General features: G+C 50.6%; 1 protein-coding gene across 5 annotated transcripts in view; it reads right to left on the reverse strand.

The window, feature by feature from the left end:
* MBNL3 (muscleblind like splicing regulator 3) overlaps positions 1 to 25,916 on the reverse strand; it is a 75,809-nt gene that overhangs the window by 40,490 nt on the left and 9,403 nt on the right. For all 5 annotated transcript variants that reach the window (XR_004549666.1, XM_034063530.1, XM_034063528.1 and 2 more), the window contains exon 2: positions 4,284 to 5,310. Coding sequence is in view for 4 of the 5 variants with exons in the window: in XM_034063530.1 (XP_033919421.1) it covers positions 4,284 to 4,457 (174 nt within the window). In the remaining variant the exon portion in view is untranslated. The remainder of the gene's footprint in view (positions 1 to 4,283; positions 5,311 to 25,916) is intronic.

Genomic DNA, 25,916 nt, shown 5'->3' on the forward strand with positions numbered 1-25,916 from the left:
CTTCAATTGCTGTAGGACTGTGAATACCACTACCAGACAATAACACCTTTTAGAAGACAGACAATTCAGACAAAACTGTACTTTTAACTCCTGATTTTAAGCCTGTTCAGACAATCCACCCTTTATGTACGTATATATATACACACAGAGAACTGCTTTGAAACATGCAATAGCTTTAGGATGTCTCTTAAATCAGACCTCTCAAGATTAAAACTCAGAGCCCTGAAATGGTCATGATTTTCTGTCTTTCAGACTGCTCTTCACACCTCTGATTTGCATGTGGAAACACCTATGTTAATAAAACAAATCAGAGAATAAACCCAAACCCCATCACACCTCACCATGCTGGGCCTTGACACTGTTTTTAAGCTGTGAGTCCACAGTGCAATACCCAACCTGTGAGCAGAACAAACCATAAGCCTCTGGGAATACCCAAGTGTGCATTACCTACATGCTTTTATATCATAGTGCACTATCTCCTAACGCCCCATCTCTCAGCTCACTGCTCCATTAGTGCTTCTAGGGACCAAAGAGAATGCTGTGTTCCTTCCTGGCGGCTTTAGAAAGAGAAGAACAAAGCTAAAGGTTTGCTGAGGAGTCAGACAGGGTCACACCATACTGGCCTCATCCAGCCTGAACAGGAAGGTTAATGACTTGAGTGCTTGTGCACAGCCCACCACGTGCCTTGTACCAAGCGCCATGAGCCAGTAACCCATAGCCAAAAGCTCTGCATGGAATGGTGCCGACCAAGCCTGGGAAAGCAGCTGATGAATGACCCCAAAGGCCACCATTGCAGAAGGCCCCAGAGGTGCCCTGGGACCTGCCAGGAGCATCACAGAGCATCAGCAGTCCTTGTGGCCACTGCTGGATGGGTGGGTGGCTGGCTCTTGTGGCCCTGGGCTGCCCTGCTCCAAGCAGTGCAGCTTGCCCTGCCATTCACACCAGTTACTGCAGACAGCACAGCTCCTCCAGAGTAACGAGGGGAAGCACGAGTACAGCGAGAGCTCTCCTGGCATCTGACTCCAATCTGTGAACAGCTCCTCACAAGGAACTATTTTTAAGCTTCAATCAGTCTGCTTGAGAAAGGTTCCTTCTGCTGCCTACAAATATGCAAGCTCTCCCTTTGAAGAGCCGCAGCTCAGGACAGCAAGATCCAGCCCCGGACTTCCACCCTTATCAAGATCCAGTATTTCCCTGCACAACCACAGAGTGCACGTCCTGGTGACCCCACCTGAGCATCAGTGAAGCCCCACCACCACCTTCAGAACCCCCGTGTGCTCTTCACAAGCTTACAAGCAGCACATATTCACCCATCAAACAACCCACACTGCAGCAGCCTGCTCCTGGAAAGCATCACTGCTCCCAGCACTGCACCAGAGGTAAAACTGCTCCATGAGACAGAGGGAACAGAAGGCAAAAGTAAGATGCAGTAACCACAGAAGCTGTGCGTGACCTGCCCAGGGAGGTGAAGCCATTGTGGGTTGGGTTATCAAAAGTTCCTGTATGAAGGCATTGTTCAGGCTTAAGAGGCCTGTGAGAAAGAAAACAAGCACCAGCACTACACAATGGATGCAGATAAGCAACCTCTGAACAAAGCCCTGGGCACTGCAAGACAACTGGGAAAGGAAAACTTATTAGCTGCAAGCATCCTATATCCTGTCTCCAAGAGAGCAACACAGATGTTCTGCTACTGCACAGTGTGAGGAGATGAAAACAGCACTGAGCAGCTATGGAGCCTTCCACAGGGAAACACAGAGACACCCACAGGATGGGCTGGAAAAGCCTCTTCTTAACGGGTCTGAGAATGTAACACAGAATCACAGAACCTCAGCCTGGTTTGGGTTGAAGGGACCTTAAAGCTCCTCCAGCTCCAACCCCTGCCCCGGGCAGGGACACCTTCCACTGGAGCAGCTGCTCCAAGCCCCTGTGTCCAACCTGGCCTTGAACACTGCCAGGGATGGGGCAGCCACAGCTTCTCTGGGCACCCTGTGCCAGCACCTCAGCACCCTCACAGGGAAGAGCTTCTGCTTTAGATCTAACCTGAACTTCCCCTGTTTCAGTCTGAACCCATCACCCCTTGCCCTTTCACTATCTCTCTCTGGTTACCAGTAAGGGAGGCCACTGTTATGCCCACGAGCCCCTCAATGCCACTGCAAACATGGCTCTGCCAGCCTGGTGCAGCCCAAGGACAGAAAGGCCTTTGTTGGAAAGGTTAGTCACCAGGGTGGTTATCTCCACTGGGAAACACGGTGTGTGCACACACTGCACTGCTCTGTGGCACAGCACAGCCAGGGCTCTGCCCTGTGGGAGCTACTGGATCCATGGGCCTGAAGGAAGGAGGTGCTCCGAGACCCACTTCTTGGCCGAGAAGTGGGATGTGGGAACAGCCCCATCATGGGAGGAGCGTCTGAGCTATCCTCCCAGTGTACTTCCCTAAGCCAGAGCTGCTGGCTCCCCACAAGGCTTTCCTAAGCCTGAAAGAATCTGGAAAATCTGTTCCTTGGAAAATTCAGGCCACTTCAGTAGCACAAACTGGGCATCTGCTGCTGTGTCAAGAGGAAGCTGCTGCCACAAGAACATTACTTAACAGGCAGTTACACAGGAAACACGCTGAGCTGCAGATCAGACCCGACTCCTTGACTGGGATTTTTTTCCTTTGCTTTCTCAACACTGTATTCCCCATCCCATTCCCCGCTGCTGAAGTGGGAAGCATGGTTGCTGTGCCAGTGGGTGTGATTTGATCCCAGCTGCCCACTGACTTAGTGCTCCGCAGGATGCTGCAACCATCAGGCAAGCCCTGCACGGGGCAGGGTACCACTCCACACAGCAGGACAGCACTCCTTCCACTTCCCAAAGAAATGCTATCGAATGGAAATGTGTTAATCTCTCCATTCATACTGTCTGTACTGCCACTGGCTACAATTCAGAAGTTTCAAGGGCAAGAACATGACTTTATGTCCCTCTGACAGGAATAGTTTTGCCTCTCGCTGTCAGCAAACACCAATGCAAATGAACATTTGAAAGTCACTCTGTAACGAAGCCTTGCTGCATATAATCAGATTAAAAAGAGCAAAACCAAATGCAAACAGGAAACGTGAGCTTCTTGGTAAAAGAGAACAGAAGTGAAAATACAAAGAAGCCAAACAGTAACAGAACAGGTTAACCAGTGTTAGACTGGATCAGCCCCAGTCTAAACCTGGGCATATGTAATTCCACCATTTCTGGTATGTTCATGACAATAAATCCAGATCTCTTCAAGCAACAGCTGAAGTTCAAGGGAAAGCTTTGAAGCTTGTAAAGTGTACTAGATTCCTTCTAAAACCTCAAGCAGGTTAATCACTGATCAGAACAGTGAGCATCACATCAGGAGCTCTCAGAAGCAACCACTGATCCAGCCATACTGTGCCAGGGCTTTGACCATCCTATTGAAAGCATCTTTCATGACCCACACTTTAGAGAAAAAGGCAAAAAACCCCACTGAAACACCACAAAGTGGATGCTCCTTTCCTGAGCACCACAGTGAAGCAGCCCCAGAGATCCCACCTCCCCCCACGAGCCCCTATCCCCCTGCCCCAACTCAGTCCCCAGGCACTTGGTCACTTCTAAAAGTCACCCCTGGAGCTCCAACAGTGACAAAGCAACCAGGAGCCATCTACTGCCTGCAAAATCAGCTCCACAGAGATGAGTGCTAGCAAAAGGCTGGGCTGAGACTTGGCCAGGCCTAGCAGAACCACCGTGTTCACATATCCCTTACAGAAAGCTTTTTCCCAACACCCATTTTTCTGGGAGCGCCGCTCTCCAAATATTTTGGCTGTTTCCCATCCACGGGCCAGTGTCTGAGCGCATCTGCAACTCCATCTCCAGGAAATGCACATGAAGCTGATTCATTATCTTAAAATGCTGCTCTCGTTTCTGCTCATTAAAAGCACATTTCAGAGCCCTGCATCGAATGCGCTGCCCATGTGCTCTAGACATAAATTACAGCACTGAGTTCTCTGCTTCTCTCATCTCAGTTTCACTCAATGCCCACAGTCTCCACTTTGGGAACAGCTTCATCAGATGAGCTGCCATTGGAAATGGCGAATAAACCCCCCTCTCCCTGCAATGCATCAGGGCACTGACTGTACCCTAGATCTCAGCAGCTATGTCCCGCACCAGCAGCATCCTTCCTGCAGGAACAGCAACAAACAGTGGTTGTGCACACCCCATGCCCCAGCATGCCCAGCCATTCTGGAGGGAAGGAAGCGCAAGAGAGTTCAGGTAATGCAAGCATCAGTCCTCACCTTTAGGGAGTCAAAGCAGGCAATAACTCGACCGTTTTCCACATGGCAACTCCGTGACGGATGGGCGAACTTGCACTCTGCATCAGACCGAGAACAAGTTCCTCTCTGAAACTCCCGACACACTTCTAACGTCAGCCACTTCGTATCCCGCACCAGGGAAACGTTTACAGCCATAGTAAAAACCAAAAGTGACCAAGCAAGCGAGGGCACCCTTCCTTGGGGCACCAGGTACTGCTGAGCCGCTTGAGTTTCTTCTTGTTTGTTTAAAAAAACGGGTAAAAAAGTGAATTCAAGTTAAACACGAAGAAATAACTAACTTGTTGCTTTGGTAGAACTCCTATTCATTAGCACTTAGGTTTTCATTTAAGTCAAATCGTGTTTCTCGAAACAAGAATTAAACATAAAGCCAATCATAAAATAGAAATCTTATCAGAACAACTGAAAATCAAATGAGAGGCCAGCTCCTAAAAGTGCAATTGTAGAAGTTAAAATACAAGTGTTAGATTTTGTGCCACTGCCGGAGTTACTTGCAAAGAACTGGCAGACTTTCAAAAGGATTCTGTGCTCTCCAGTTAATGGTTTCAATTATTCTTGCAAAAAGCATATGCTGTTGGCAGCACTTCAGTTTGTGGAATGGTCTCGGTCCTTGGGGAGAAAACTTCGTTTTCTGGGGGTATTTTTTTCCTTCTATTTCTTGCTTCTAAAAATTACGGTTCGCGAGCATCAAAACGAGCAAAAGGACGTCTGATTTCTTTCGTTTTGTGGGGTGGTTTTTTTCCTCTTTCTTTTCGATATTTGCTACATACTCGGGGGCAGGAGCAAACTAAAACCGAATTAAAATGGCTGAGCGAGCTGCGTGTGAATGTGGAGCGGAACCGAAACCCGCGGGGAGGCTGGAGGCGCTGCCGTCGGGGCGCGGACCGCAAGCGACGCCGGTTAAACAGAGCGGGGGGCGCGGGGCAGAGGGAGGCAGCCCGAGGCAGCGATCCAAGCAGCGGCGGCTTCAGGAAAGGCACTTTTCAGCAACCTGCAGGGAAAAGAGAAACAGAATGAGGTGGGAGCCGCCGGCGGATGATGCCCCCCCCTTGCCCGAGGGGCTGCCCGGCCGCCATTGCGCTATCGGGGGGCATCTCCCGCACCCAGCGGCGCCTGCGAGGAGGAAGCGGCCAATGGCGTTTACCGTTGTAGCAGCAGGCACGGGCGGCCGACCAACAGCGGAGGCTGTTTCATAGCGGCGCAGGCTGGCACCGAGAGGGCCCCGCAGTCAGCCCGCGCGGAGCGGGGAAGGGCGTTTTGCTCTTTAATCTCTTTTAATGACGGTCCCGTCCTCCCCACGGGCCCCTCCCCTGCTCTAGGAAACCCTCAGGCAGGAAAAGCAGCCGGTGGCTTTCTGGGAGACAAAGCAGGAGCTGCTGCGGCTCAGCCCCATGGCCACTGAGCTCACCCATCACCGAGGAGAGCAGCGGGGGGCACATGAAGACTGGTCTCACGGTGGCTCCTCTATGGATGCAGCGCCTACAACACTAGAAGCAAACGCACCAGGGACACCTCAGCTACACACACACACACACGGAAAGCATTAACTCGCTGCTCCAGCTGTAGTTTTCCATCAGACCAAAGGCAACTCAAATTCCTCTTGACTCCAGCAACTCGCGTTATACAACAAGCAACTCCCAATACATCCCTAGTCAAGGCTTCCTCTGCATCCACTAAAATGTTAAGCTGTCCCTAGAGCTTCCCATTCTAATATTAGCAGTACCAATGCTGCTTGATAGGATTGGGCTGTTTCCCAGCTCCCAAAATCCACCCTTTTTATCTCCCTAAAGCATGGCCACCCAGTTTTGCCAACACTCCACAGGCACAGGATGCTGCTCGTGTGACTGCTATTAGGACTCAGAAGCTTTCACAGGCAAAGAGCCTTCAACTACAAGAAAAGGAAGCTTAAATTCCTCCTTTATTATTGGTGTGTTATTGCAATTACACTGATCAGTAACCGAAGATTACTGGAGCTGGAAACAATGGAAACAATGCTCCCGAGGAAGTGTGGGAAGAGGCTGTCAGCAGCAGCAGGGGGTGGGGCACAGATGCCGTTTGATTCACAGATCGAATTATTTCACATTAAAACCCACATTCGTTAAAGCCCTGTTGTATTTTCCAGGCTCATTAGAGTCAAGTTCACAACAAAACCTGCCCAGGGCCTTGCAATCCACCCGCAGCATCAGCACAACAGTTGGCCTGACTCGTGCTTCTGGAAGGACCTTTGCGTTTCTGCACATCAGGTGGGGAACAGAGACTGCAAACATCAGATTTGCTGAGTGTGTTTCAAACTTCAAAGGGAAGGGAAGGGGGGGGGAGCACATCTCGCCCTGCTTGTGTCTTCTGGGTTTTCTAAGCAACAGAGATGCTCTAAATCAATTCCAGTCCTGCAAACGGGGCAAACCCCATCCATTGATGTGTGGGCTCCCTGTCCAAGCGAGCTCGGTGAGCAGGAAAAGATGTGTGGAAACCTTCTGCAGGGAGCGAGGGCCTGGCTGGGTGCAGCTCCTCAAAACAAGCTAGAACAGGTCAGCTCTGGGTGGGGATTAGAAAGAATGCTCCCTAGAAGCTGCTCGGAGCAGGCTGAAATACAACCATCTTGTGGATTAAGTGCCTGTTGCACAGCTTCGGACTCCCAGGGTCACACACTTACACCAAGATGTAGTGTAGGAACATCTGCCACTTCCCAACCTGGAGAAATCCTAGAGACCAGCGTTTGTTCTGCCCTCACTGATGTAGCTCCGCAGCACACATGTGCACACACAAACACACAGGTACATGCCTGCTCTAGGCTGCTCAGTCCTCAACATGAAGGGAATGGTCTTAATGGAAGATCAATGGAATGAATCCTACATAACACTGAACTACAAACAGACATTCAGATACATGTAATATGGTTGGTTTCTTTTACAACTCTTAGAGAAGGGAAAACAGAACTCTGAAAAAGACCTGCCCCATCCTGCTGATGGAAACAGAGCCCCCTGCCCCACATCCTGCAGGACACACTCCTCTGATCAATGTGCAAGAGAGATACACAAGGAATATCCTGTGCTATGGAAACAACCTACCCTCCTGTAGCAGGACAGACCCTGGGACACGGGCTTTTGTACTGGAGGGAGCCAAAGAAATGAGTAACTTCTTACCACCAGGGCCCTCAACCCCACAGCCTGCCCAGGCTGACAGCCCAGCACATGCTGCCCCATCACTGCTTTGCTGTGTGCTCATGAGAGTGCTTCAGCACATGCTTAACTCTGAGCATGCTGACAGATCAATGGAAAGAAGAAAGCCTCCATGAAGCATGTACTTAAGTGCTTTGTTGAATCAGGGTCTAAATAAAGGGATCTGCTTCAGAGATTTGCCAGTGCTGGGAGGGAAGCGAGCACAGGCAGCAGTCACTGCATTTCAGCCCAGAGGAGCACAAGTTGGGCTTTTCTGCAAGTCAACAGAGTGTTTGGACTGCTTCAAATCCCCTCTCATGTGGCTATGAGGAAAGCTAACAAGCACGCACGCAGGGCTGCCATCACCCCAAAGCCGTATGCTGCTGCTGCACCACGACAGGACAACACAAACAGGAACCCACCCACACTGCCAAGCTTCAATTCTCCATGTTTCAACTCCTGGCAGCAAACAACTGTAGCTATTCCCACTATGATGCATCCTTACAATTCCCTTGATTACCCTTTTCTAGGGGATGGGGAGGGTAACGGGGATGGGGCAGACGACAGCGGGATGATGGGACACTGGCATTTTCATCACTTTGTCCTCCCACTTATTTCAAACAGGAGGGATGAAAGCATCCATGTCAAACCCAACATACCGCAAGGAAGGATAAAAAGTAGCTCCAAAAAACACAGACTTGGTTAGCGTGCAGGAAATACAACAAAGGGTAGGTGCTGCCTTTTGAACCCTCCCCAGCAAGGCAGATCCATCCAGCACAGCTCATCTCTTCCACTACCAGATGGGCCAATCTCATTTCAATGGCAGCAGCATCAAAGCCAGAGCGAGCAGCACAGCAGAGAGAAAAGCCTGTGGCTTTATCCCTGTAAGGAAACCGTAATATCCCTAAGTCCCCGCTCCAGGGCCACTTGCAGGGCCAGGCTGTAACTGCCTGAGATGCAGGAGCATGGGGCTTGCTCCACATGGCAGAGCCAGCCCCACAGCTAGTGAGGGGCAACACGGGCAGTGTGAGGAGCGAAGGTCACAGCAGGGCTGCCTGCAGTGGGCCTGAGATGCCCTCACCATCTGAGGTAACGTGAGGACAAACAGATTCACTTGATGCTTGAATTCCTCCTGCTTGCCACAGAACCAGTCCCCTTCCACTGACACCCCTCATGGATGTCAACTGGTGAGGATGCTTCCTGACAGCCGAGTTCAGAGATGGTAATTTATGTGACAGGGTGGATTCAAGCGGCTCCCAAGTGTAAATGATGCTATTTAAGAGTCTGGGGTTTGAGGAGAAAAGCCTGGCTCAGTAGCAGGGCAGAGGGGGATCCTCACTTGTTGTTTCTCCAGGATTTCCAGGTCATGACCGCTCGGGATGAGAAGCACCGAGTGCTGCTGCCCTGACTGACAGCCCTGGTGAGTGACATCTGCACCTATTCCCCTTCCTTCACCTGAGGCGAACAGGGACAGTGTGGACAGTAAAGGAACACTGGAGCTTTCCTGAAGCCAAGTTCCAGACATGCCCTTTCTTCAGCATGTGTGATGCTGTCCATGCTCCCCTCCTCAGTATGAGCCACCAGCACATGGCAGAGGAACTGAGGTCTCCCTTGGAGTCCAAGCTGAGCCCGGTACTGCTGGGCTGCTGCATCGCACCCAGTTGTGCAGGTTAGAGCCAGCCAGCCTGGATGGGCAGACAAAAAATACCCACCTCAAGTCTTTCACCACTTTGGGTACAATCTGCAGCCTACTCCTGAACTAGAAGTGTGTTCTGAGTACCTCGATATTGTCAGAGCTTAAAAAAGCATTTTTTATGGCCTTTCCTTAAAGCATTAAATTCAGCTGCAGCACAAGTGACACTCATCAGTCTTTGTAGCTTTGAGATGAGTCTGTAACCTTGGCTCTTCATGGCACCTGGATGGGTACAGAAGAGCTTGGTGTACCCACCACCCCTCCTCGATAACCCAGAATGCGGGACACTCCAACAGCAGTGAGATGCTTCCATTATTAAACAATGTTCCAGATAAATGCTGTGTTCCTGGAAACACTGCATGGCAAAGAGAAACAGGAACAATGTAAATAGCACATTGAATTATTTTGCTCTGAAAGAGAAACAAAAGTCTTCAGGAGAACACAACCATCCAACAGCATTTATACCTCCCAATGGAAAACCAAGTCTAAGCATCTTCCTCAGTCCTTCCTTTTCCTGAACACATGAGAACACACCTTCATCTAGGACCCACAGAGCCAGGAACACGATGGCATCAGTTCAGCTGGCTGACATCAGAGCAGCTCATTCTGGGCCTTTGAAAAGCCCATGGCAAGTGAAGTGCTGCCATGATGGGATCACAGGGCAGCTTGAAACCGCTTCAGAAGCACTGCCCAACAGCAAAACGCCCCACACAGAAATACCACCCATAATGTCCAGGCATTGATCCTGCATGGCTGAGGTCCCATTAGCAAGTTTATTACCCTGAATCACACAAACCAGCCTGCAGACCCCAGTTCCTCTGCTGCTGGCCTGCCACCTCCTGCCGTGCCCCCCAGGGGCTGTGCACTGGGGACATGGCATCTCCTCCACAGCTCCTCCTCGCTTGTGCACTTCATGGGCTGCAGTATCGAGCCCAAAGAAGGTCAATTAATTTTCTGCTGCCTGCAAGAGGTTATTTTTGCTTTCAAATTAGAAGCTAATATTCTATTTTTTGCTCTGGCCCTCATACTTGAAAGCAAACACTTTGGGGACACAGCAGCACTTTAAATATTTCCTTTGTGAACATTCTGTACCTGGACACTTTCTCCCTCAGGGAACAGTTTACTTAAGGTAGACCTTTACAGCCAGAAGAAAATAAACCTCCTTTTGCAGTTATTCAGTAAAGGAGCAGGTTTCCCCCACCACGGCCAAGCAAGGCAAGGTTCTGTTCAAGGTCTAATAGGGGCCAGGAATCACCATGATTATGCATGGATCATACCATGCACCAGAGTCAACTTGGCCCCGAGCTGACTCTGTTCATAGAGGATGGCAGAACCCAGAAGCCATGCATGCAACTAGAACAGCACCCTGGTGCTGCTGCAATGGAGAAGCCTCGCTGGCAGGACACAAACCCACTGCAGCAGTGGCACAAGGCTGGGCTTGTGAACAGCTCACATCTATGCTGAAGGAGCTACTGATGCTCATCCTTCTTCCCCAGCTCACTCATGGAGCAGCTCTGTAGTGTGGGTTCCTGTGGGTGACCTCTATGGAGAGAGCAGCACAGGAAAACCCCTCCTGCTCCTCAGATGGGACACTATGTCCCACCTCACAGGGAGCTCACCAGCCTTGGTGGCACCCCCGAAGATGGCTGTGGTGATGCTCTGCAGGGACAACAGCAATGCTGCCCTTGAGAAGATGGATCCTCCATCACTCACCTCTGGGTGTTCCCCATTGCTCTGTACTGCCCTGGAATGGCCTGGGTATCTTTCCTACCTGCAGAGGTGGCAGCTGGGGAATAATGAGGAGTGTGGAAAGAGGAGAAAGAGAAACTGAAGCACTGTGAGGGAAGGAAGCCCTGCGCTGCAGTGAAACACAAAGTACAGATCAACGTGGGGAACTCTACCCTCCCTTGCATACACATGCAACTCACCACATTTACACCCTGCAGCACAATCACAGGAAAAGTAAATGCCAACTTTAAGGAAATGGTAGAAAAAAAAAACCCCTTTCATTATGAAATCAGCCATTCCTCACTGAGGGCTGTGACTGCTCCTATCCCCTCCGCTGCCTGAAACCTTAACAATCTGGTTTCCTTCTTCATCCTTCACATCCCCAGCATGTCCTGGCCATCAAAGTTCAAAGAACTCCCCTCTCCTCCTACAGGATGAGCTCTTCTCTGAAAGCTTCCACAGGCAGAGGGCTGGAAGCTATTTGCCACTATGTGCTGGGGGGTTCTAAGACAAAACTGTGCTACAAACCCACTGCAATTCAAGGAGCTTTTTGTTTGCTTGTCTTTGAACACAGCCACCGAAGCTGCTGTGCTGGGCACACACGTGTCTCAGCAGAACAAATCCCGTTCCATGGGCTGCATGCGGCCGGTGCTTCAAAGGGAACTCCCCCTGTTTCCCTGAATAGGTTTGTCAGGACAGTCACACACAAACACTTCTGTTCCTATGGGCTTCTGAGTTCCTGCCATCAGCTTATTTGGGAGCAATAGGAGGACAAGACCCCTTTTCCAAGAAACCTGGAGAGGGGCTTTGGACAAGGGCCTGTAGGGACAGGCCAAGGGGAATGGCTTTAACCTGCCAGAACAGGGGAGACTGAGATGAGCTCTTAGGCAGAAGCTCTTCCCTGGGAGGGTGCTGAGGCGCTGGCATAGGGTGCCCAGAGAAGCTGTGGCTGCCCCATCCCTGGCAGTGTTCAAGGCCAGGTTGGACACAGGGGCTTGGAGCAGCTGCTGCAGTGGAAGGTGTCCCTGCCCGTGGCAGGGGTTGGAGCTGGAGGAGCTTTGAGGTCCCTTCCAACCCAAACCAGGTAGGAATTTTACTGGGACCTGCCTGACACATCCCTTCCCGCTCCTACAGGAGGCAGCTTCCTCAGGGCCTGTGTTGGAGCAGGGCAGCTAACCTGGAAGCAGCACTGCCTCTGCAGAGCAGAAGCAGCTCCTGTGCTACTGGAAGTGATGCTCAAACCCTCTGCAGTGCCAGCACTGCTGGGAGGGGTGAGGACCACTAATTACACCAGCTGCAAACACAAAGGGAAAGAAGCCCCAAGTTGGCAGTGATGTCTGGAGGTCAGCTAATCCCAACCCCGCTCAAAGCACAGCCAGCTTCAGAGGTGGATGCTGCCATCCCCGAGCACAAAGAGAGCTGTCTCACACAAAAAGAGCTCAATTGAGTCACACAAATACAGAGGAGACAGGAGAGGCCAAGGCTCACTCATTAAGGCTTGTTCCCCACCACGTAATCATAAGAAACAGACTCAAGCAGATGTATCCACAACCTATCTGATTATCCTGCTCAGGGTTCAAGACACCCCCAAGGTCCCTGCCAATGAGGTAAGTGTGTTTGGGCAGGCTGACAGGAGGGAATGCCTTAACCCAACTGCCCTTCCCAGGATCCGGCTGGCAGGAATGACCCAAGGCTCTCCTGAGCTCCAAGCACGGTGCTAGCCTTCCAGCCAGGCACTGGACTCCAGTAAGCAAAGAAACCCTTGAATAGGAGCCCAGCTCAGCCATTTATGTGCTGCAGAGGAAGCCTGAGGCTGGGGAAGTGTCAAGCAGAGGAGACCTGCCCAGGTCTGAGCTTCAGAGGTGTCTGCCCATGCACACGTACTTGTGCCTGCAGAGTCTCCACTCCAGGATTCTCCATCACAGAGCTCACAGGGACACGTTTTCTCCAACAGGAAGGCAATTCCATTCCATTCCCATCCTCCATCTCCTTAAAGCAGAAACGTGCTCCAAGGCACCCACTGTAGTTTATGCACTCATGTGTGAGCTGTCCTACCTTGTGACCACAGGCCTGCAGGAAGAGGACCTTCATTTACACAGTGGTTTGAATTCTCAGCTGGAAGAGCTCACAGCAAACAGAAGTGGTTTTTCTTCTAGCACTCTGTCCCGAGTGCTGGGATAAGCCATAAGTAAGTTGGCAGCAAACCAGTCTGGTACAAACACAGAGCACCAGAACACAATGCAGACATCACAAAGCCACCACTCTGGGCCAGATAGGAATTCTCCCCTTTGCGCAGGGCAGGCCTCCAAAGTCCTCATGCTGCCACGTTCAAATCCATCTGAATTACACGATGTGTAAACACACCCATCACTTATGGGTACGCAGAAGGGCATCCCACACACAAAGGTACCCAAGAAGCATCTGTGAAAAGATTCAGGACTTGGGAAAAGGGAATTTGATTTACTCCTCCACTCAGACTCTAACAGCATTCTTTAGCTGTAAATCAAATCTGCAATGACTGAAGGAGACCGAAAGACTTGGAACAAAAGCATCCCATTTATTTAGGATAATTTCTTCCAGCATTAAAGGAAAGGAGTTAAAACATGCAGGAAAGCAGGAAAAGCAAACACAGCAGCAACCAAGAACATATTGTCCACTTCCATATGCCAGGGAAAATACAGAGCAGCCTCAGCCCAAGCCCTAAAGGCATTATCCTCATACAGGCAGTCACCACAGGTCACCAGTTGGACAGGAAAGATGCTCTAGTCTGTAAGGGCCAGGCTGGGACTCCCAGCTCAAACTCCAATACAGCCATAGGTGCCACAAGTCACAAGCTGCTTAATCCCTTTGTAAACAGGGACTGCTACTTCCCTATCTCTCAGTGATAAAACACAGGAACATCTATCAGGCATTAAGAAACAACTATGGCAAAGGCTGTATAAGCACTAGTGCAGTGCTTGCAGGGGAGCACCAGCCAAGAAGCTCTGCAAAGTGCAAGGGCCACTTCTGGCACCACACTTTGGTCACAGTGACCAGGGGCCATGTGCCAGGTGCCCCTGTGGGGCACAGAGGAATTGAGATGCATGTCGAGAGGAACTCACACAGCCAGGCCCTGGGAAAGGCATGGAGGAGAAGTCAAAGTCACTCTCAAGGTACTTCCCAAGCCGTTCAGAGTTACGTGCTGGCCCCTCCTGCCTTCCACACACCCCAGAATCTGTTACTCATTGCTCTTCATCTCACTGCCAGGCAGATGAATCAGCTTTCCAGGGACTGAACATCCTCTGTTCTCCCCGAGATGCCCGAGTCACGAACACCAACGGACGTCCTCAGATCTTCAATTCTCCCCTTGCCTCCCTGCATCTGCAGAGTGACAGCCTCCGACTCCTCTCCCCTGTGGAAGTCTCAGTGACCTGACTCACTTCCAGTTTCCCCACTTAAGGCCCATGGCATGCTTTCCTCCAGACAGCATCTAACTCAGCACAAAACTGACCCAAATCAAAGCCAGGAGCCTCAGAAGGTGGGCTGAGCTAGCCAGGGCAGAGGAACAGTGCTTTCCCCATCACATCCTTCCTGCCACCACCCCACAGCCCCCAGCTGCTCAGGATCAGGCTGGATGGTTGCCTGTCCAAGCTGGCTTGAAAAAATCCCAAACAGGGATAATATTCCCTCAAGCCTGAGCGTGCACTCTGAACCCTTCAATGCATTTGGTTCCCCACGAGCCAAGGGCAGGAGCTTGGGAGGTGGCAGAGGGAAGAGGGGATGGATGGCAAGTGGAGTCTGTTTTAACTGGCTGCTGATAAGAACACGAGAAGGATGTTTGAAGGAGAATGATCAGGAGCAGAGTGCAGGGGAGGCAATCAGAGGTGTCCAAGGAAGAGAATTTACAATGTGGTTTAGCAATCCATCACTGGCTCTCATTCCCACCTACAGGAACATCCACAAGCCTCAAAATATACTTAGCCTGGGGAGGCTGGAAAGGAGCAGCTCTTCTTGCAACCCCAGCTACCAGCACAGGAGCACTTTATTGCAAATCAGGAGGGGGAAGCAGTGCACACAGAAAGGATAAACTGGTTTAAGTTCTCCTAAGTGTGAAGACGGCCTTGTTTACCAGATGCATGCGAGGGAACATGTGTGTCCAGCACCAACTCCGCAGTGGAAATTTGGCTCCCTGCAATTCCCTGTGATACAGATGCATTTTTTCCAGAGGAAGTCCATTGGTCTTGTTTGTTTTCACCACCAATAGAGGAGAGAAGTGAAGTTTTCTATTGGGGAAGTGGAATGAGGTCAGAATAACAGAAGAGAGTAACTAGGAAGGAATGTCCTTGCACTGTATTTTTAGAATAAGGATAAAGGTGGGGCCTTGCAAGAAGCAGGGGATGGGCCTGTTCTGGCACACGTGGCTAGGCTGGAACACTTGGTCCTGGGGGCTTGAGGGGGCTTTGAGCTTATTTGTGCAACAAATCGGCTGCTGCAATCGGCAATGAGTAGAAGGGTCCATTGGGGAGGAGAGCAGAGCAGTGCCTGCGGCACACACACAGCCTAGGGAAGGGATTGCAGGTTCCCAGCTTCCCTCCCAGCCTGTTCCCCTTTCTCCCCTGGGAAGATAAGCGCATTCAAGGCCTCCACTGAAGTGGAGATATCTCTACTTCTGCACACTAGAGGGAATCAGAGTTACAATGGGGTAAGCATTGTGAAGGGAATGGGGAGCAAGAAAAGCCTGATGCAGGGCACAGCAGAGCAGGCAGCGGTATTCCAGCAGGGAACTGGATTTACTGTGTTGTTGAGGCTGGATGTGAAACCCCAGCAAGACAGCCTGGGGGGAGAAGAGATGGGCCAGGGTAAGACTGTGAAAATGAAAAGGAAGGAACAAAGCAAAAGAACAGAACAGAGGCGGAGCAGGAAGCAGCTCAACTGGGATAAACAGGTAAGGAGGAAAAAGGGTGCATTCAGGAGCAAGCAGGCAGTGGTCTGTTTCCTGGCACCCGCTAATCTGATTGGCACCAAGATACAAGAAACAGAGGCTTAAATAGCTCATGAGAGCAGATCTTCAGCTGGGGAGAGCCATCATCCCTCAGCAGTTAACTCCCTCTGGCTCTGCCCTAAGCCTTGAGGCAGAGCTGACCCTGTGAGCACAGCAGCGTGGAACAAACAAGACAAACTGTCCTTGCAAGGGTTAACAGACAGCAGGGAACAAGCTGTTCCATGCATCCAGGTCAGGAAAAACAGGACTGGGATCTGACACAGCCATCACGCACACACCAGTGCTCAAAGAGCAGCCAACTCTGCTTGACAGGAGGGAGACTGCAGGGAGCTTCTCCAGCAAATCCACAAGGACAGTGAACCCCATGGAGTAGCTAGGGAAGATACAGTGTAGGGAGCATCAAGGCACCCAAGACTGGAGACCAGCATTTCTGCTCATCAATATTCTCTCTAGGAAGGCTAAATAGGGGGAAGTGTGCAGGCCAGGGTGTACAGCACCTTTCACCCCTCTGTGCTGTCCAGAGCTGCAGGTCTCCTACTTGTGTTGAAGATGTGGGTGGAAACAACCCAGCAGACTGGGATCAGGACCAAAGGGATGGATCAGGGAGGGCAAGAAAATCCTCCCTGAGAGGCAGTCATGGAAGGCTGGACTGGCCCTCCAGCATGGAAGCCCTCAAACACGATGTTCCACAGTGGTACATGGCCTGTGAGTCTTTCCCCTGCTCCTATCCACAGGCAGGTGATAGCAGAGAGGACAAGGACCCTGAGCAGTAGGAACAGAGGAATGACCTCCCCATTCCAGCTGGAGACAAGGCGCTAGCAGCACCCACAGGTGCCCAAGAGTACCCAAGGCAAACATGCACCATCTCCCATCCAAACACACTCCAGTTTCCCACTGTTTAATTCTGGGAACTTCCTGAGCCTGCTGTGGTTTGACTGCTCACTGCCCATAGAATCTCAGACTGGTCTGGGCTCAAATGCCACAGTTCCCAACCCTTTCTGGAGCTCGATGCAGCAAGTCTCACCCACAACCCTGACTGCAACATAACTAACCCCCGTTCAGGCTTTGTTAATGGAGCGGCTCTTCTACAGGCTGCAGCACAAAGGCACTTCTCCAAAGCTTAGGCTCCCTCAGCTACACCATGGTGGAAACTGCAGAGACCATTAGATAGAAGGGCCAAGAGTTTCCTGTGCAGAGAGCTCCCTGCTTGCTCCTCACTTCACTCCCCAAGAGCCCTGCTCAGCCACCATGGGTAAGGCAGGGCTTGCAGTAACCACCCCAGTCACAGGGCACGTCCAAGGGGTAGTTACCCCCAGGAGGGCTTATGTTACCAGCAGCATTGAACCCACACAGCAGAGGCTGCCACAGGGATTATACACCAAAAGGAGAACTTACTCTTCAAACAGGCACCTTCCAAGGCTCCGGAGAGCCTCACAGCTATGTCTTCCCAGAGAATCCCATGACAAGTACAGGACAAGGTTAGCCCAGAGCTATGAGCCCGTCCATTCATCTCACTTGGCAAAGAAGTGGTTTTTACCCTCCACCCCATGGTAATGTTACCTTGACAGGTGGAGTGCCCACAGTAAATACTACGTCTGTCCCATATTCTGAGTTATCCCTTCAGGGATGAGAGCAAAGACACGTGTTTGGGGAATGGATGCTTCCTACAGCCTCCAAGCATCAGAAAAATCAAGCTGACTGGAAGAGCAAAGCCTGGTGCTGCCCTTAGAGCAAACCTTGTTTGGTGTTGTTGCTCACAGGCCAGTTAAACTGGGGAGCTGCGTCTCTGGAGCCTTTTCTACTTATTTCTTTATGGATTAAAGAGCAAGGGAAAACCAGGACCTTCAAAGAAATGTCCTGGAAATGCCTTAGGACATCCCATGCATCCCACTGGCAGCAGTGCTGAGCCCAACCTTACTTCTCTCCTTAACTCCACTCTACTCCTTAACAAAACATCAGTTGCGTGTCTTGGCTCTTCACTGACTAGCTGGGATATCACTGAAAGGTGGTGGCCGTTGATTAAGGAGCAGTTTTAACTCTTGGGAAGTGTTCTCTGTGACAGAGCTTCCCACTGGTGGTATCTTTAACAGGCTGTCATCACTCCTCTGGAAGGCTGACTCGGGGTAGATGCCTGTGCACATAGATGGACCAAGGTCTTGGAAGTGCTACCAGACTAAAGGGAGCTATCAGGTCCAAATGGTCTCTTCTCCACCCAGGCAGATGCTCAGCACTGCAGCATGGGTTTTCCCAGTTTTCCCATCATTCTTGTGATTTCAGTCACTAGTTGGGTACAGCCCCTGAGCTCTACATCATTTCTGCTCAGCCTGCAGACAGGAAGACTCTTCTGTCTGGATCTTTGTTCTTTCAACATCATCTAAATATCACTCCCTTAACACCCGATTTTGTATTTCAACCCCTTTAATTACACACAATGGAGATTTTATCGGAAATCTGGTTACTGTCTGAAAGCCTGAGCATTCCATCTCAGCCTTGGAATTGATCCATCGCCTGCTTCTACATCTCCCATTTCAATTTAACATTTAACACTTTCTACCTGCACTAATTACACTTCCCACGATCAACAGCAACACCCCGCTGCCCCTGCCCCTCTCCCCACACAGACATCTCACTCTCAAGATAGCTGTGCTCTTGCACACGGGTGCTTATGGGGCTGAGAGAGGACACCCCACATAGAGCAGCAGTAGTAAGCAGCAAGGGTTAGTAAGCAGCACCAGTGCAGGGATGCGCAGGCGCAGAGCAGGCCCTGGCCTGGCCCCAGGACGTGGGGAGCTGAGCCTGTAGCCAGTTCCCATCCATCTGTCCCAGTTCCCCCTGCCTGGGGGGGCCCCCATGCACAGGCTGTGCCACAGCTCCGGCCCACGCTGCGCAGCGGGTGAGGGGGCTCAGGCTGCCCCGGAGCTGCACGCAGGCACTGGCATGGGTCTGTAGGGAAAGCAGAGCTCTACCAGCATCTAAACAGTCTGCAGGGCCTCAGCACAGCACAGCATGGGGAGCACAGCACTCCTCTGCGCCCTGAGCCGAGCGCACCTCCTATTAGCAGACACAGACTGCAGGGACTAAATAAGGAAGACCCCCATCATACTGCCTTTATACCCTGGCACTGCCAGCCCTCACAGGCACCTGCTCTGAGGCACTGCAGGGTCCAGCTTTGCCATGAGGAAAGCACCAGATTTCCTTCTCCAGGTCACAGCAAGGAGAACTGGAAGTGCTTCAGGAGGGTGAGTTGCTCCTCTTGCCCTGTCTGCAATGCTTCGTGTTGCAAGTGCAGATGGGAGAACATGGCATCCCCAGCGCTGCAGCAAACAGGGATATTTGTCCCTGAATAATTTCTCTAGCATATTAAGCACAAGTCATTCTCATGCAGAGGCTGCCCTATACAGCTGCCAAGGTCAGCAAGACCTTGCTTTATTTGCTGCATAAGGGCTGGTTGTGCAAGTTTTACCTTGTACATATTTTTTCCATGGGCTCTCTTGTCTTCGATTTCCCTGCTGCCAATGCCTCTGCATCTGCTGGCTGCTCGGGTCATGCCTGCTTCCCTGGCTGCTCGTAACAACCACCCAACATCCAATCTTCCATAGCAGTCAGAATTCCAGCAAACCAATTCTTAACGCTATGTTTAATTCAAAAGGACCCAAGGACAGTATTGAATAACAATTTCCAAGGAAAACATGCTCCCCAGCTTTTGCTAACAACATCAATATGGTTCTATTTTCAGGGGGTCCTGACCTGCTTATCCACTCACACAGCCACCACTGTTCACGTGCTGGTATCTACATACAGATGAGGTTTTGTGCAAGGATTGCATTCAAGCACCCAGCACTGCCTGCACACACAGCCTCTGGATTACAACACCAGCCAGTGCGGCTTTCGGGAAGCAGCCTGGATCTAGAGAGATGGCAGGGGCTGACAATAAGTCCTTATGGGTTTTAAACTGCAGACACTTTCCTACAGGCTACAACCAATGCTTAGACTCAGACTAAGGACTGCTCTTCTCCACTGTCTACTAACTCCTATGTCACTGCAAGGCAACAGCCCAACTGAGGTATGGCACAGGGAAGAAAAATGGTATTTGAAACTGTGCAACAACATGATACTGCAAAGGACTCAAACATCAAGGAATTTTAATCCAAGCTGTCCCTTTACAGAAAACCAGGTATAAGTGACCTACCTGAAGTCAGTGCCCAGGCAGGGAAGCTTCACAGCAGCCTGCCCTGCTCAGAAATCACCCTGCTCTGCACTCACACTGCCTTGCCCCAGCCTCTAAACCCAAGCCAATGGAGAGGTGGCAAAGCAGCCATGTCCAGCACGTCCCCTGACCTGTCAGGGGCAGCACAGCAGAGTTTTGTAGTAGACTGACCTTGGTGGGACCCCACAGCCACTGCCATAACACACACTGTCATTCAAACTTAACACACACTGGTGCCAGAAGTCTCTCGACTGCAGGAAGGCAGCAGTACCGAGGGGTTAAGCAGCTGAAAAGAGATGCTGACAAGGACTGCAGGCTCTGAGCAAGCACAGGCTGCCATGCAGGCAGCTCCAAGGCTTGGCATCACTTGTGAGCAGGGCCTGTCTGCTGAAGGTGCTGCCTTTGTTAGCCGAGTACAGGCACATGACGGAGTGGGGTAATTACCAGCATTTTACTTTGGAGGACCCAGGCTTCAATCCTGGCTCTTGTCACAGCTGGAGGTGAATTTAGGGACTACAATGAGAGCTAAGTTAATCTGTTTTCTACAAAATCACCAAATAATTGCCAGTGTTCTGAAAGAGAAGCCCAGGACTCTATGTAAGGGCACTGGTGCTTATGCTACTATTGCCCTGAGTACAATAGTTAGTAAAGGGTTGATGTGAGCAGTCATCACAGCTGTCAGTGCTCCTTTGCTGGACCAAGCACAGGAACATGAAGAACCTCACACCCATGCACCACTGGATGTGCTTCATGGTGCAACAGGTTCTACAGGGAGGGAAGCAGCATTGAAGCATCAAGTTTTCATACAGATTCACATATACCTTAAATTCAGAGGGCCAAAGCACAGCCCCAGCATGCTCTGGATGCCTCAGTGGAAAGCCACCAGGGCTGATGGGGGTCCAGGAGAGCTGAGGGTGATTCCTCTCCTTCCTCATGGCTGAAGGCTGCCCAGCAGAGCCAGCAGGGAAATGAGTACTTTCACCACAAAGTAATTCTCTATTTTTATCTTGCTAGGAAAGTTTTTCATTTAGAAACTGAAACTATTGCTTCAGGGAGAAGCCAAGTGCCCTTCATTCTGTCAGATTTTTACCACAGAAGTTTTTGTCTAATCAAATAAACTCTTTTTCCACTAAAAGGAATCATCGTGGAAAAATCAGAACAGCCCCTGAAGGACTCTAAGGAAGAGGAACAGAGAAGTTGCATTCCTGACTCCTGCAGCAGCACGCTCCTTCACAGGACTGCTTGCGGAGTCACCTCACCCCTGCGCCTCAGGTCACCCACCACACATGATCCTCAGTGACAAAGCACTTGAGAGAGCAACATGCTCAGTGGGGAAGTGAAGCAGCAGCTGGTGTCTGAACACAACACGGGGCTCTACAGAGCTTCTCAAGTGCCAGCATCCTCCTCTCTCAGCAAACAGAAAGTCTCCAGCATCCTCAGCCACCACCACAGCTGCATTTGGGCAGGAAGACACAAGAGGTCAAAATGAGCACAGAAATGTCTTCTGAAGCAGCCTCAAGCACAGAACACTCAGCACCACAGCACAGCACCCTTCACCTGCACCCAGCAAGCACACGCACACTGAACGCTGTCACACACAAGGTGAAGGGTGGCTGCTGTCCTCATGGCAGGGTTTTTACAGCGGGCCAGAGGTTTGTGTGGAAGGCTTCCCTTGTGCAGCAGCAGAAGTGAGCTTAAGGGATTGGTCAGAAGACATCCATGAAGTGGGGGTGAAGGGAGCAGCAGCCACAGTGCTGCAGGGGCTGACAAGGAACCTGGGGATCAGGAGGTCCCTGCTGCCAGACAGAGTGAGATTCCCAAGCCCAAACCAAATTCTCGCAAGTTCAGGGCCAGGCATCTCCTCCCACCGTTATCTCTAAATCCTCTTTACTCTGCAGAGCTGTTCTCCACCCTCCTTCCCTTTTAATCAGGCCTGACCTACAGATGTCAGCCTCCTTTCGGCTAAGTCAACACAAGTGCCACATCGAGGATGCTGTTACAGGAAAAACCTCACTTACACTCTTGGCTGGATTCCAGAGTCTGCTCCTTGGTCTAGACCTGACCTCGTTCCTCTTCTGCAAGCTTAATCCTTTACCTTAAGGGCACAGCAAACACACAGACTCCACCACAGGCCTGTCTATGCTCAGCCTCCCCTTCAGCCTGTGGAGCCAGGAGACTTTTTGATCACACGAGGCTCATGAGGCTCCCTCTGAACTGCAGGGACTTCAAACACACACGTATGCTCAAGAGCCACAAAGCAAACACAGAACACACGCTTTATGCTCCGCAAGGTAAACCCTACCCTAGAGCTCAGCCAGCAGGACAGGAACCTTCCATCAACAGCCCCCAAACCTTCCTCAGATACAGCCCTGGTCTCTCATCAAAGCCACAGCCACATCTGATACATCCAGCTTCATCGAAGCACTGGAATAGAACAGTGTCATGGTTTAACCCAGCTGGTAGCTCAGCATCCTCAGCTGCTCACTCACGCCCCCGCTTCCCTACTCTGGGTGGAATGGGGAGAGAATCAAAGGAATGTAAACCCCACAGGTTGAGATAAGAACAGCTGAATAACTAAAGCACAGTATAATGCTGCTAATAATAATAACAATAATGATAAGGGAGATAACAAAGAGGGAGAACATAAAACTAAAAGGGAAAACAAACACTAACCAGCAGTGATGCCCAATCCAATTGCTCAGCACCCACTGATGGATGCCCAGCCCAACCCGAACAGCAATTGGTCCCTTCTGGGTAACTCCCCCCACTTTATATCTGGGCATGACTTGTGGTATGGAATATCCCTTTGGATAATGTGGGTCAGGTGTCCTGTTCTCTGCCCCCTCCTGGCTTCTTGTGCCCCACCTCACTGGCAGAGCATGAGAGACTGAACAGTCCTTGATCAGGGTAAGTGCTGCTGAGCAACAACTAAACCATTGGTGTGTTACCAGCATCATTCTCACTGAAGCCAAAACACAGCACTGCACACACAGCTACTAGGATGAGAATTAACTCATTAACACAGACAAAACCAGTCTGGGTTGGAAGGGACCTCAAAGCAATGACATGGTTTAGTGGTGGCCTTGGTAGTCCTGGGTACGGGTTGGACCTGATGATCTTAAAGGTCTTTTCCAACCTGGTTAATCCTATGTTCCAACCCCTGCCATGGGCAGGGACACCTTCCACTAGACCAGGTTGCTCCAAGCCCCGTCCAACCTGGCCTTGAGCACTTACTCATTCTTTAGCAGAAACAGAAGACACCGACTGAACATGGAAGGCTTCAATCAGCTACTACATCTCCCTCCAACAGTACCCTAACCAGGCACAGCCCAGAGACTTACTGCAATGGTATGCTCAAAGTAAGAGCTAGTTTGTGGTTCTTTAGTACACCACACTTGTCCTGTCCCTTGTTGTCCTCATGTGGCCAACATGCAGGAGTCACAGGTTGGAGGTAGATGGGCAACAACTTGTCCTATCTTCCCCAAACACATCATTTAAACAGGGTTCAAGACCGAGTGGGACCTGGCTCATGCACTCCACCCTGTGACCCAAAAACCCCAACCCCCAGTCACGTATCAGTAACAGCAGTGGAAATATCAACACGCAAGTGAGATATTAGCAACTAATCTGTTATCAGCTTATCCCAAGGCAGTGAGTTGTGAATTCAACCTCTAGGAACCACCACACGCTGTTTCTTGGCTCTCAAAGACATTTCATGGTGTTGTGTTTGTGGGGGATGCTCAAACCCCCGTTATCTGTATCTGACAGGATGCTGAACCAAGGCTCTCCTGGTGCATGGGAGCTGTACAAACAAACCCCCATCGAGCTGGGAGGAGCCTCTGGATCAAGTGCTCTGAGCTCCACAACAGCCCTTGACTATGTGCTGCACAGACACACCTTTCACATCACGGGAGGAATGGACAGGAAGGAAGAGAGGAAAACCAAGACAGCAGCCAGGTCCTCCAGTAACAGAAAAACCAGAGATGTTCTCTCGGTTTACACAACCAAGGATTTGAGCCCAATGTGCTTTTAAAGTCCTTTTATCAAGTATTTTAATGTCTCTCCCTGCTCTGTGTGTGAGCTGGGCTGTGCTTTCCACAGACATTATTTATTCACTTTTACAGTGACTAACCTGAATTTCCAGACTGTTCAAAAGCAAACCTGAAGCACTGCTTTACAAAGACAAGGCCTGCTCCCCCCTTGTTTGCCTTTTCATCTCCACCCCTCAGCTGAAGCATCTCTACCTCTCATCTAATAAATAAACTATGTAGCTTTCCACTAAAAAACAAATGCACTTCCCTTCACCTCCATGCAAAAAATGTGCTGACAATTCCCTTTCCTTTGTTCTGGAGCCACCCAAAGTGGAATAAGTTCCTTTTCTTTTATCCAGAACTGATTTTTCATCTTAGCCACCTATATGGAAAAAAACCACTTGGACGTACATCACTTGCTGCAGTCTTACAGCCTGGAATGAAGGGAACACAATGCTGAAAGAGAGGGATTACCACCGGCTTGGGGTTAGGGGGGCACCACAGCCAAAAGCAAGCTCCAAGCCTGCTGCACGAGCTGCCTCCTGATTGAAGAACAGAAAATAGAAGCACAGAGTCTAAATTAAATCCAACTAAGGCTCTAATCCAAGTCCACCAAATGAAGGAGCAGTTGTAAAAGGCCTGGACCCACCAGGATGTGCTCCTATCACCTAGGGGAGGTGTCCTGGGGATGGGGAGTTCCAGAAGCACTCACCTACCCTCATCAGGTGCCTGCAGCAAGGGAAGCAGTCACACACAGCAGGTCCAGCACAAGGAAGGTTTAACCCTTACAACTGTGTTTCATCATGAGTAAGCTCTAATTCTGGGACAGGGAGGTCAGATAGACATTTTCTTGCGTGGAGATGCCCTCTACTCAACCAAGCCTAAGACCTTCACTTACGCCAGGCTGTGATTAGGAGATTCAGGTCAGGAGCAAGCAGATCTCATGCTTTAATTCTCTCTCTTGTTTTGGGTGCCTGAATCTCCAGGATGAGCGGCATCACATCCGTGCAGGAACCAAAGCAAACCCATGTGCACAGGCTCTGCTCCTCAGTACCAGGAGATGCATGGAGTCAGCTGTGAGAACCTCCCACCCAGAAGTGGTGGATGTTGCTGCTGTGCCACAGTACTCTCCCCCCACAATGAAGGCTCAAGGAAACAGTCCTAAGGCCAGTCTCACTTCTATCTTCACAATGCAGTTAACAATACTGCATCAAGTCCACCCATACCACTGCCTTTTTATCTCCCCTGTGGTACAGCCCCAGAAAGATGAATATCCAAACCCACAGCATCCAAACCCTCTCCCAGCTTGCAGGTTTCCAGCTGGGATCACCCCACTGAGAACCACTTTAGCAACACACAGGTTTAAGATCATCCTAAAAACACCCATACACTCAGTAACTGTAGCCCCAGTTCCACTCTCCAGTAGGCATCAGGCAGTATTGGAGCCTTGCTGAGGGTCCTGCAGTAACATGCCTCCAGCACTGCTATTTACTTGTGGCAGCTTTTCACTACCTGCAGATGCTATCCAGAAATACAGAAGAGAAACTGGTGCTCTTGGGAGCTCAGAGTCTAAATGCAGAGGTCAGAAGAAACACTCTGTTCTTATTAATGCAGTTCTGTGGAGAGAGGGAAAAGCGAAAGGCAAGTCTGTCTGCTTCTTGGAAGCAGATTACAGCTAATAACACAGAGATTATAGACATTAGATGAATTTAAATTCACTCTTCTAGTATTCAGCATATTTAGGTTTTTACCTTCCTTCCTGTATCACTCCCATTTGGAATCAGCTTCACTTTCTGCCT

This window comes from Melopsittacus undulatus, chromosome 6 (assembly GCF_012275295.1).
Source record: "Melopsittacus undulatus isolate bMelUnd1 chromosome 6, bMelUnd1.mat.Z, whole genome shotgun sequence".
NCBI lineage: Eukaryota > Metazoa > Chordata > Aves > Psittaciformes > Psittaculidae > Melopsittacus > Melopsittacus undulatus.